The following is a 13,236-nucleotide window of genomic DNA, read 5'->3' as shown; positions in this document are numbered from 1 at the left end:
ACTTTGGCATTTTCTTCTCACAAGCTATTTGGCCCTACTATATGTTCTGAATTATGCTTGTGAGGGCAGACGATGCCATAAGGCACACAGCTCCCACCAGGTGTTTAAATGCAACATTCAGCATTTATCTGCACACAAACACACAGTAACTGCTTTATCTGCCTGAGTCACAAAATGGAGCTTAAGAAGAGTAGACATTTGGGATTGGGGTACATTCCCTTCTGTACCTTCAGGAACAGATGAGTCAAAACATAAGTAAAGAGGATAAGATTAATATCACTCTTAATATAGATAAGTCATAATAATAATAATAATAATAATAATAAGAAGAAGAAGAAGAAGAAGAAGAAGAAGTCATAGCATCTTACCTTAGCTTCCTATTAAAACTTGCAACATTTCCACTGTTCCTAGTGGTTAAAATTAAAATTAAACCTGAATCCAACCACAAAGCAAATGCCATCATTGTGTTTTCCTGTATTGCTTGATTTATTTACTGATGTCCATGATCTTTTTGCTGTTTTTAACTCTGTTAGCTGGTTTATGAGTTCTTTCTGCGTTTCCTGGAGAGCCCGGACTTCCAGCCCTCCATGGCTAAGCGCTATGTCGACCAGAAATTTGTCTTGCAGGTAATCCTCTCTCTTCCCATTCTTGAGAAATGTTGTCTGTTAAATTCAAAACATGTTTCTTCTTAATAATGTTGATATTACTTCTGTTCTGTGGGTGGTAAAGATATATTTCTATGATGATGAAATGAGAAAAATACTGAAGCATTTATACCTAAAGTTGGATTAGGTGCTTAATGTTGTAGTGAGGATGTTAGTACAATTATACTGAACAAACATTTATGTCTGTAATTATCTTATTTGTGGGTAGCTCCTGGAGCTGTTTGACAGTGAGGACCCCAGGGAGAGGGAGTACCTAAAGACCATCCTCCACCGTGTCTATGGAAAACTGCTGGGTCTGAGAGCCTACATTCGTAAACAGATCAACAACATCTTCCTCAGGTAACGAGTTGAAATCTTTGGTCAGGATTTAAAGGTGCTATGTATAGCATTAGCTAACAAAGAAAGAGCATTAGTGTAGCATGGAGGAAAATGTGTAATGTATTTTGCACCTGTATAAAGGCCTAACAACACGAAGTCCACACCTTTAAACCAGCAGTTATTAATGGCTATCACTGGCTGTTGAGGCTTATAACAGTCTATCAATCTAACTAATCTAATCTTTTCTGGGCTTCAGGCACTTTAGGAACAAAGCAAACACACTGAAAGAATTTTGGTTTCGGCAACAGTTCCTTAATTCCTGTTTCTAAGTTTGTGTTCCCTAAATGTTAAGTTACTTTCTGGTAAAATAAGAAATAGGCAACAGGAAGCATAGGGTTTAATGGAAAATGTGACCATGAGAAACATTGAAATAGCAGTTTGGTTATGAAAAAGAAGATGCAGTGACAGTTCTGCATCAAGAGCAGAATCATTGTGTAGCCACGTAAATCTCATCAAAGGCAAACAAAAGTGCACTGGTGTACAATTGTGTTTCATCCTTACCCTAAACCAAGACGCTGAATCGTTGTCTTTTGTTGTATTTTCAATATAATTCAAACATTGTGAAGCTGCTATGCTGCAAAAACCTCTTTTTCTGCTTCAGTTAACTGCTTTTAGTGTAATTGTTGTGCCTTGTGACAGCTGCAAGGCAATCATCTTTCATTAGCTCCAATTGTTTCTCTTCTTCCCTCAAGTCTCTCTACAAGAGCATTGATAGCATCACAGTGATGACATTGATAAAGTCTTTTAGAAAGAAAATGAAAAGGAATTATTTGGCAAGAGTTCTATTAGTTCTTCATTTGTTCTCCTTGTAGTTGTTTTCACTGTTGATCACGATTACGGATGCATAGTTGTCAATCTCTGCATTTGTGCTGTGTCTGATCTTCAGGTTCATATATGAAACTGAGCACTTCAACGGAGTCGCAGAGCTGCTGGAAATCCTTGGCAGGTTTGTATCCACACATCCACAGACACACACACGCACATTTTGAACTACTGCATGGTAGACTATATCGTAGCCGGACCAATGTATTTCGAGTAAAATTGAATAATGGACACTCACACACAATTCATGAGACAGTGAGGGACCCGGTGAATTAAATAATAAAAAAAATAAAACTAGAAAAAATAGCGAGATAGCATAAGCATGGCGCTGAAGCACTATGTACTGAAAGATGAAAAGGGGGTGAGAGGGAGTAAAGGGTGTGGGAGGGTGACAGGAAAATAGAGACAGTAACAAGAGGCAGATTAAAGACATAAATGAGAGATGACTCAGAAGTTTGTGTAGTTTGTTTTCTCTACGGCCAGTAAAAGAAACATGAGGAAGATAGAAATAAAGAGAGATCACAGCAGCAAGACAAACTGATAAACACATTGTGCTCTCTGCCTGAGCTCTCACACAAATCAATGAGAGCAAGAAGTGAAAGATGACAGTAATAAAGAGGAAGAAAGAGAGAGAGAAAATGGAGGCTGGATATAAACAAGGTGATTATATCTACTCTCAAAATGGTCTGATGGTGGTGGTAAAGAATATAGGATTTTGGGAAAGTCTAACACCTCTAACAGACAAGCATTTGCAGGATAACCCGACTGGGCTGTGAGCTTGGTGTATCATTGTTAGAGGACATATTGTAAAGCGCAACAATCGAACACAAAACCAATTCTGTCAGATTTCCTCCTCAGTCTTGTCTAATTCGGAGGAAATTGAAACTTTACACAGGTAACCTAACTTAATCCAAGAGCACGTCCAAACCTTAGTTAGGCTCCATAAAAGGAAAGGCTAGTTACTTTGTCAGTGCATTTATTGTATTCATTGTTGAAAAGAAAGCCCTGAAAGTTTGCTTTCATCTCAGGGATGCTGTGTTGGCTACTCAGTCTCGCCAAGCAGTCAACTAATTGATCCAAGAAACAATTCTGTAAATATGAGTAAACATCAGCAATGAGAATACTTTTGACACTGAAATCGATCACTTGTTTATGTGGCTGTACATCCAGCGGAATCTTTGTCTTTAGAGCATGATGGTTTACACCGTTGTGTTGCAGTCCTGATGTTTGATTTTTTTTTTTTTTTAATTTACACTGGCACTTGCCATTTAATTTTCTTAAACATGAGGCCCTACAGACCAGTGTCTCCTTATGATTAGAACTTGTGTTCTTTCTCTGTCACTTAAAGCAATGTTTCTGACAATAAACATAGAGGGGTAGATACTCTGCCTATAGTGATGATGTGTAATATATAATTTTTTAGCAATTTCTTTAACTAAAAGATCCCAACCTTTTAGGTAGGATTGGTAGAAGAAGAAGGGACAACAGGATTTTTTTTTATATGTTTGAGACACATAACTACTACAGTGCAAAGTATTTGACTCTAATGAGGCATATATGCCTTTAAATAAGCTTAATTTATATTACACATTGAATGGTTTGTGAATATTTCAATGTGTTTCTTTCCCAGATAACAATTAATTAAAAAGGAGAAACTTTTCCTCTAACGCTGACAACCATTTAATCTGTAAATGATCAAACCAGGAAAATTAAGAGAGAGCTTCTAGAGAAAAAAGGGGAGCAATGAAGAGGAGGGGATTAATCCAAGGTGAGCAGAGATGGAGGGAGGATGAGTAAGTGAACAGTCAAGTGAGTCAGAAGAGGAGGAAAGAGGGAGGAGGGAGAGCAGGAGAGGAGAGAGAGGTTTGTATTCATGTTGGTGGTAACAGAGGTATTTATAGCTCCTCCCACACAAAAACACAAGGAGAGAAAGATGAGCGAAGGATGATGGGTTGTTGAGAAAGAGGGAGAGAAACACAGAAGAAGGAGGCATTCAGAAAAAGGGTGAAAGAGTGGCAGAGCGACAGATTAGAGGAACAACAGGAGCGAGATATTATTGAAGGGATAAACAGACAAATGAAGGCCGGCAGAGATAGGCAGTCTGGCCTCACACAGGTAAACCCAGGCCAACATAAAACTCACATACAGCTGCTGAATAAGAGTCACACTTTCCAAGTGTAGTTTCCACTTCTTGGCTGCTCATATTTTTCTCAGTGCAGACTGAATTAGCACTGTGTCAGTGGCGTAGTGAAGAGCAGGCAACGCATTTGTCCATTCAGTTGGAAATGGACCTGAAACAAGAATAGACTCCAGCACAGAGATGAACCCAAATGTGAACTGGCATGCAAATAGATAGATAAAATAGAGCTTTACTACGGATAAATCAGTCATCTGGCCATTCATTTATCAATAATCTTTGTGTTTATCACCTTTCGTAAAACTGCTAAACGTTTATCTTTTTATTGAAAGATTAATTAAATAATGAAATAAATAATAATGGAAGTACTCATTAGACGCATTTTCAAGTGAGTCGACTTAACATATTCTAACTGTGTAACACACAATGTGACAGTAGTGGAAAAAAAATCACATTCACAAATGATAGAAAACTAAAGGTCCCCAAACTGTGACTGTAACTGTTCTCTTTTCTTCTCTTCAGCATCATTAACGGCTTCGCTCTGCCTCTGAAGGCCGAACATAAGCAGTTCCTGGTTCGGGTCCTCATCCCTCTACACACGGCAAAGTCCCTTTCCATCTTCCATGCACAGGTCAGTGAATGAGAATTACACCCATTCGTATTTAATGTGAAACCAAAATACACAAAAACAAATCAAATCCTGATGGACATAATCACACCCTAAAAACCTGAAGCTACTGAATCAAACCCAGAATCCTTACATCCTTTAGGATTTGTGTGTGGTTTTTCTTCTGATTAAAACATACTGGACTGTTGGCTATAAAGACTCTGACCACCTGCTGTTGCATCTGATTGGCTGTGCCCGCTCCTCTACCTGTCCTGTGGAAGGCGTTTCAATAAAATGTGCACCTAAAAGGATAAAGCGAAGAAGTTAAAGTATCTCATGTGACTGCTCACAACAACCCTCGAGGGTTCAGGGGTTCTGCAGTGTGTGGAATCTGCCACTAAGGGGCGGAGTTGAGTCACAGATAACACTGCAAAGAGACACACTCACCTTTGAATTGAGTGTGTATGTTTGGTTTGTGTTATGCATATGCCTGTTTGGGTTAACATAATATTTGATGACACAGATGGTATTCAGTCTGCTGTGCGTTCATGTGTGTGTGCCTGTGCACTTTATTTGTGTCACACATTCTTTGATTATGCAGGTACAGTTTGTTCTCCACAAATTGGTGTGTGTGTGTATTTGTTCGTGGGTGGTAGAGTGGGTGGTTGTGTCTGTGTTTTCTGGGTCTCAGCATCACCGTGCCCTACATTTCTCCTCCCTGTCTCTCTCCCTGTGCCTCACACACATACATTATTCACAGGCTCACGCACACACTCGGTTTGACAGGGTCATGGGGGAAATGGAGCTAGTGGACATCAGTTTTGCGCTCGAGAGGTGTTGCTGAGCATGAGTGACCCAGTTTTAGATTTAAATATCAAAATATAAAGTAAAAGCTGCACCTTTTAAGAATAGAGAAGGTTTCTCAACTCTGTGAAATACATTTGACTCATCCTCCCTGCAGTCTGTGAAGGGTTTTCTCATTTATATTTATGTCAGTGAATTGTAATAACAGCTGTTAGAGCTATAGTGACATGGTTACGCTTCCTGGGGCCAAATATAAAAAAAGCAGAGGGGACATTTCTTTGACTGATGATGTTAATGCTCTGATTTGATTGGTGAAATAATCTTTTTACTTTGTGGAACCACTTCAGGTCAACCAGCCACACAACTGACAATGTCTTTAGCTTTCACTTGGTCCCAGTTGGTTATTTTATTTTATTTTTTTGTGTATATTAGTTAGTTTTATGTTTTAATGCCTGGGTGGGCAATTCTGTGCTTTGCTGTAAGGAATCTTGACATCCTGGTCATTTGTCCTTGCTGCAACTTAAGTCACACTTTTTGTGCAAGAATGTGCACAAAATAGCATGAAGAGGAAGTATGTTTAGTGGAACTCAGTCCTAAAAATAACTAGCTAAGCTATGAAGATTTCACTTTTTATGTGTAAGCTTGTTGTAAAGGAGTCTGAAAAAGAGACAAAATTCTGACAAAAATTTCCTCCAATGAAAACAGCAATAAAAATATTGAAAGACCTTTTAATGTTACTTTTTAATGTGCAGGTCACAAAGTCACACGTATGACCAACTCTCTTAAATACTATCATGCCCGAAAAATAGAACTTAATTCGACCTGTAGCCTTGAAAAATCAATATTTGTAAAAGCTCAGCCTTTCAAAGACAACAGTGTCCATAATCCTTAACTTAAGAACTGCCCCCTTCACTCACAAAGCCTGACCTGACAACAGAATCCAACATCATTATTACCCCAAGTTATTTCTTTAATACCTCGCTAATGCTTTAAATAGATTGACCGCTCTGCACCTTTATTTTTATCCTCTTCTTTCAACTGCTCGTCTTTTCATTGAAGCCATCCAAGCTTTCACCGGTTCCTATCTTAGCCTCCGCTCCCTCCTTCTCCATAACCATGTTGTGGTGTAAGTGAGGAATAGGAAACTTAGGCATGGAGCAAGTGGAGTAGGCAAACAAGAAAGGCACGCTTGGAGGAGGAAGGGGGATTAAACAGCAAAGAAGATGTCCAGACATCACAGAGGTGGACAATGGAGCAACAGGTCAACAATCAGACAAAGAGATTATACAACAGAAGATAGAGAACAGCCAAATCAAATATCTGACAGTATACCGCCTCTGCTGTCTCTAACTATAACTCTGGACAGTTCAGCATACATTTATTCTCCCAACAAGTGAACATGTTTATAAAATGGACCAGCAGATTAATTTAGTAAACAACGCAAAAGTATAAATGGGACAGAGGAGAAACGACAGAGACAGAGACAAGAGGTCTAAACTCTATCTCACATTGCCCTTAAGGGACTTTGTGTGTGTGACATCACTCCTTCCGAAGTAAACACACGCACACACAGTCTCCGTCACCACGGTGCCCACTCGCCACAGCAACCGGCCTGGGTGGAGGGGGCAACCGCAAAACACACACACATCCACTGAATAATGGGAAATGAATGCGGATCATTTAAGAGGGGCCAATGTAGAACTAGCTGCACACAAAGACACACACACACACACAACTCTTGGAAAACTTGTCTTTCCGATCTTCCGATCTTTAGCAATGTATAATCCTGAGGGATAAGTGTTAAGATCCTTTTTGTCTCCTTGACAGCTTCAGGGAATATCTCTCTCTCTCTCGTGTGTGTGTGTGTGTGTGTGTGTGTGTGTGTGTGTTTTCTAACCTCATCTTGTCTGTCCTTTCAGCTGGCCTACTGTGTGGTGCAGTTTATGGAGAAAGATGCTACAGTCACTGAATATGTAAGACTGTTTCTGATGCTATACTTGTGACATAATCAGATTTAAAAGGACATTTCTGATTTGTTAATTATCGATAGCTTTATTTTTGTAGTTTCGGCCAGTGTCAGATGAAAGTCAGATCGTTGAAGTTCCACAGAAGCTTTAAAACAGCACAAAACAGTATTTTTTGGAGTAACTTAATGGGTTCTTTTAAAGCGATTCTCTTATTGCCCAACTTTGCACTTCCTCCTGCTCTACAAAACATTTTAACATTTTAAAGCTCTTTGTTTTGGTTCTGAGGCCCAAAGCTGTACTGTTCTCCATTGCCTCACTCTCACTGCACTGATGAATTCTCTGACCAGTAACAGACACAGTTACATACTAGGAAGTTTTCACAGAGGTCAGTGAAGATAAAAACAAAACTTAATAAAAGTGAATAAAGGAATATTTATCACTACAAGGATCTGTTGTAAATAACAACCACCAAATAACAACAGTTCATCAAAATGATAGACAAAACTACAAATATAAGATACGACTTGTTTATAAACTGAAATGATTTTTAATATTATTCCCAGTCACCAGAAAATGACCAGAAAAAGGTTATAGTCAGTGTCAGTAGCTGACAGCTCTGCTGGTCATCCAACTCATTCACCAATATAAGAACTAAAATAATGAAACTCAGTGCCAAGTTCATAATTCAACATCAGACATGGAAATGCACTAGCCACACATGAGGAGTTAATGGAGATGGTAGAGATGGATGCCAGCCAGCCAGCCAGCCAGTTGTCCTGCTGAGCTAATGGCTGTGTGTTTATTTATTTTCATGCATTTCATCTGTGTGTTTCATATTTTCTCTGCAGATCATCAGAGGGCTGCTCAAGTACTGGCCAAAAACCTGCACGCAGAAAGAGGTGAGCTATCAGATAACCGCAAGGAGCATTTGAACATTATTCTTCCTTTCTCTGTCTGAAAAGTGCAGGTGTTTGTGTGTTCAGGTGATGTTCCTGGGGGAGATTGAGGAGATCCTAGATGTGATTGAGCCGTCTCAGTTCATCAGGGTCCAGGAGCCGCTCTTCAAACAGATCGCAGCCTGTATCTCCAGCCCTCACTTCCAGGTCAAGACCACACACCATGCTGCAATGTCTTATGCAAAAATGTGTCCTGTGGCACTGGAAAAATACCCAGTCATTAAATCAATACAGCATGATTCATTGAAGCAGGCTAGAAAAACGGCGTGCGTGTGCATCTGTGTGTTTATGCGTGCGTGGTTTAGGTTGCGGAGCGGGCACTTTACTTCTGGAACAACGAATACATCCTCAGTCTGATAGAGGAGAACTGTCAAGTCATCCTGCCACTGGTATTCGCCACGCTGTACAGAGTCTCCAAGGAGCACTGGAACCAGTCAGTGGCACACATGGACACAAACACACACAAATTAATGCACTTCATAATTCCATTTATCACATTTGTTGTTAGCTGTTGGTTTAAACTGGCTGTAACCTTCAGCTCTATCTCTGTTTGGATGGAAAATGACCACATTTGAAAGCACTCCCAGTCGGCCTTTTGCCCAACTCGAGGGAGAAATGTGTTTTATAGAGAACTCCAATCGGGATAAAAGCCACAGCACTGGCCTTTATCTAACTCAACAGATGCCTTAAGACACAGCTGAACACTCAAACCGGGTTCAGTCAGGAAGAATGCACCAAGTTTTTGATTGTTCAACTTCTGTGAGGAAGAAAAAGCAGCACTCAGAGCTGTGCAGTTTGATCTGATTGCAACATTCGCCAAATGAAGAGGGCAATGAATAAACAGTAAACCCTAACGCCACAGATCTGGATGATCCGTGAGCTAAATCAGATCATCCAAAATAAATGTCTGGAAAACGTATATGCATATTCTATTTAAGTTAAGTATTTTAATTACTCATTTGAGATTTGCTATATTATAGTATAGTATGCTATATAAATAGCATACTGTTGGACTATTATTACTATAAGCAAATTTATCTAATCATCCATTTATTTAATATATTTTTTCTTCATGCAGAGTTTGAGTCTGATAACTGATCATATGTTTTGTTTATCTGTAAAGTAACCTAAGCTAAAGCAGCTGAATGGATGTAGTGGAATACAATATCTTTTTAAAATCAAGTTATATTTTCTGCTTATACATAAATAAAATGAGGATACTAGAAGTATTGCAAAAGTTTTACTTTCTTACGCACTTAATGACTTCCCAGCAATGCTAATATCAACTTAACAGCTGTTTCAAACTCAGCAAAAACATCCTATCAAAAAAAAAAAACAGGCCTATACGAAAGGAGTGACCCAAGTGTTGTTATTTAGACACATACAGTTTCCAATAATGTAGTCCCCCCCCCCAAAGCACAGGCTTTCCTGTCTCTTAGCCTACAATCACATGGGACAGATGATCAGCCAGATGAATTATGTTCTATCTCCCTCCCTCCAGGACCATCGTGTCTCTGATCTACAATGTGCTGAAGACCTTCATGGAGATGAACAGCAAGCTGTTTGATGACCTCACTGCCTCCTACAAAGTGGAGAAACAGAAGTGAGTGTGACTCACTCCCTTTGTGTGTGTGTGTGTTTGTGTCACTGGATACAACAGTGACAACAAGGGGAAGAAATAGGAGGCTCTTAAGTCATGTTTCAGACGGTATTTATTCCATTATCCATCACATTATATTTCACATTGTAAGCATGTATTGCTTAGGTCATCCTTTGAACACAGACCATGGATCATAATTCCACTTTTTCATGACCCCATTTCAAACTGAAGATAGAGGGGAATGAAATCCAAAGTAAGAGTTCAGCATTTTGAGAAAAGTTGGATGTGTTTTCCGCCTAAGCGGGAAATGAGGAGATCACTGTGTGGACACGATGTGTTTAGCCTCGCTTAGCATTGAGGCTGAAGAAGAAGCTAGTCGCTGACGGTGTGCAGGGGCATTTACATCTATCATCGTCTGTCATGCACATTAAGAGTAAAAGCAGTCAGGCCAAAGTCTGTTATAATCTGAATGATATTAATCAAAAGGTTTTTTGCTTTCCCAGCAAACATAAACATTACAGTAAGCATTTTTAGGTACAAGATGGACAAATATAGTTTCAGCATAGCGAGATAATATAGCATGCCAATTATCCTTATTAAATGCCCCTGTGGGTGTTAGACTGCTGCTCTAAAGACATAATGGTATTTAACCAAGCACACATCACAGAGTCCTGCTGTTACATTAAAAAAATAAAAATGGAACTAATTAATATGTAACTACTTTTGTCATCTTGTACAAGTTAGAAAAGAACCAATACATGTGCCAAATGTCAAACTTTCAGTCTGACATTTTGGCATTTTCAAGGAGTTTTCAGAGCTGTAACAGGAATCACATTCCCATTGTTCTATCGCTGCCTTTCTTCTTGTATCAGTCTATTTCTCTTTCTGTCATCCTGTTCTTCGTTTCTCATTTGAACAGTTACCGCCACGAGTCAACTTGTTTACCAGGTTACCTCCCTCGTTCGATCCTCTTTTCCTCATCCCTTTCTTTTTCTCTTCTTTACCTCGCCCTGTCCCTGCAGGGAGCTGAAGCGAGAGAGGGAGCGTGTGGAGCTCTGGCGAGGCCTGGAGGAGCATCAGGAACGCCGGATGCAGATGCTCACAGAGGCTGCCAGAAACCAACGCAACCTCCAGGAGAGAGGCGAGAGAGGGGACCCATCAACCCCTTCATCCCCGCAGACAGGTCACTCCGACCAGCCTGAACCCAAACCCAGTGGGGCCTCCTCCGGAGCTGCGGAGAGCGCCACCTAGGTGCCGCTCTGCAGCGTTTGAATAACACAGGGGTTAGGGGACAGGGAGAAGACAAGAAGCTGATGGTGAAAGTGTTGGGAGAAAGAGAAAGGTACAAAACAAATCCTGTTTTTATCTTGTATCATCGAGGGGGTAGCTTTTTATAAAAAAGCGCACAAACTCAGTGATCCAAGGTAAGAAATGTACTTTTTTCCTGACAGAGTTGTGTGAAACTGGTTCACTTTTTGCTGTACACACATTATGTTGCAGATCAGAAGATGAATATCGCCCAAAAGTGCAGACTGTCATTTTAAAACAGAGGCTGGTTTCTTAAACTGCAGGTCAGTACCTAAAATTGGTAGCTGGCCTGCTTCAAACCTGCCTCAATATAAGAGTTGAAATTTCTCTTTTGGTGCAACACTAACCGAGTTTAACATGTGTCTAGCTTGTCTTCACATTTAACCAACCGAGTCTGTACTGTGCCTCGTATTTATCTTTTGGTCACAGATGCTTATTTCATGCGTGGATAGCACAATACATTAATAATTAACAACAGAAGCAATTTCACACAAATGTCCCAAAACCAGACCAGACCCACAAACCCTCATACACACACACACACACACAAACACACACACACACACACACACACTCAAATACAGGCACATAATTAATGTAAATATGAGAAGACAGAGCTACAGAGTGTATCCAGGTCAAACATCATCTTACACACCAACAACTGATTAATGCAGCAAAAATATTTCATAGAAATGCACTCATGCACGCACATACACACACACACACACACACACTTCTGTGTTCTGGCGCTAACTCCTCTCCTTTTCTGTTGGGTTCAATGAAAGGTCGAGCCCAAATTCCCTCAAGGTCAAATAACCACTGATGAAGATGATAATGATATAAAGTACAATAATGTTCCTTCTTCTTACTTGTTACTCTACTACTACTACTCTACTCTAAGTACTACTGATAATGATGATGATAATGTTTTTATATATATACATATGTCTCTGGATATTTCTGTTGTGTATTATGGGAGAAACACTAGTGTAGCAGATACCATAAAGGGGAAAGCCGGCTCGAATTCTGAATTCACATCACATGTTAACTGTATGAGGCCATAATGTGAGTGCTGAAATTCCGCAGAATTCCCCTTTAACAGATCGTAAAGAGGGGAGGAATGCGCTGGATTCGTGGTGAGTGTTTTTCTGTTATTTTGAAATATTGGATGTTGCTAGTGTGTTGGGTGCATTTGAAAGGGGTTCTGTGTAAAAATCCCAAAACATTCCACGTTTAAAGGTCATGACTGTATTATCTTTCTTTTTTTGTTAACGTTTTGTTTACAGTAAGTGTAACTCAATTCATCACACTGTGTGTGTCCTTGATGCCTGTTAGATGAGTTGAATGTGTTTCCTGATTTCCATCACGAATTTTTAGCATGTGTCCATAAAAACACACCTCTATAGCCCCACTATTGTCTAAACACTCCACACAATACCTTTCAATTTGATGTTGAGGGACACAATTTGGCTACGTAACGTTTTATTGAGTTGAAGTTTAGAGCCCTGCAACCTACAGTCGAAATTGAACCAAGTAGATCAGAAGGCCTCACCCAACACAGAGTTTAACAGAAGATGAGTGAAGTGCATCCCATGTATCTCAAACCAAAAGAAAAGCACCACAATCCAGCAAGATTTCTGAACCCAGAGCGTCTGTTCCTTTAAGTTCAGCAGACCTGACGCTGCTTGATGGCAACCACGATGATGATCATTTTTTTTTGGTGTGAACCAACAAAAATCAGTTTATTCTTGTCTGATCATTATGATACAGTGACAGGACAAAGAGAGGGTGAAAAAAAAAAAAAAAAAACTGAAAAAAAAAATTATTTTTAGCAATATTTTCATTCTTTCAGGATACTCTATGTTTTTAAGGGGGGTTAAACAAGAAGTGGATGTCACACTAAAATGTTTACCCCCCCACTCTTGTTTTTACTCCTGTTGCGTCCTTGATATTCACATTGTCTTAAAGGTACTTTCTGTGTAAATTTATTTG

At 39.7% G+C, this 13,236-nt stretch overlaps 1 protein-coding gene across 1 annotated transcript in view; it reads left to right on the top strand.

Moving 5' to 3' along the window:
* ppp2r5b (protein phosphatase 2, regulatory subunit B', beta) overlaps positions 1-13,012 on the top strand; it is a 31,423-nt gene extending 18,411 nt beyond the window's left edge. The window contains exons 4-13 of the mRNA XM_029526021.1: positions 534-626; positions 874-1,004; positions 1,930-1,989; positions 4,525-4,633; positions 7,333-7,386; positions 8,229-8,279; positions 8,364-8,483; positions 8,642-8,769; positions 9,838-9,939; positions 10,959-13,012. Of these exons, the coding sequence (XP_029381881.1) occupies positions 534-626; positions 874-1,004; positions 1,930-1,989; positions 4,525-4,633; positions 7,333-7,386; positions 8,229-8,279; positions 8,364-8,483; positions 8,642-8,769; positions 9,838-9,939; positions 10,959-11,187 (1,077 nt within the window). The 3' untranslated portion in view covers positions 11,188-13,012. The remainder of the gene's footprint in view (positions 1-533; positions 627-873; positions 1,005-1,929; positions 1,990-4,524; positions 4,634-7,332; positions 7,387-8,228; positions 8,280-8,363; positions 8,484-8,641; positions 8,770-9,837; positions 9,940-10,958) is intronic.
* Positions 13,013-13,236: the final 224 nt, after the last annotated feature.

The sequence above is a fragment of the Echeneis naucrates genome, chromosome 18 (assembly GCF_900963305.1).
Source record: "Echeneis naucrates chromosome 18, fEcheNa1.1, whole genome shotgun sequence".
Classification (NCBI taxonomy): domain Eukaryota; kingdom Metazoa; phylum Chordata; class Actinopteri; order Carangiformes; family Echeneidae; genus Echeneis; species Echeneis naucrates.
The sequence above is the reverse complement of the archived record's forward strand: the minus strand, read 5'-3'. Positions and strand labels throughout refer to the sequence as shown.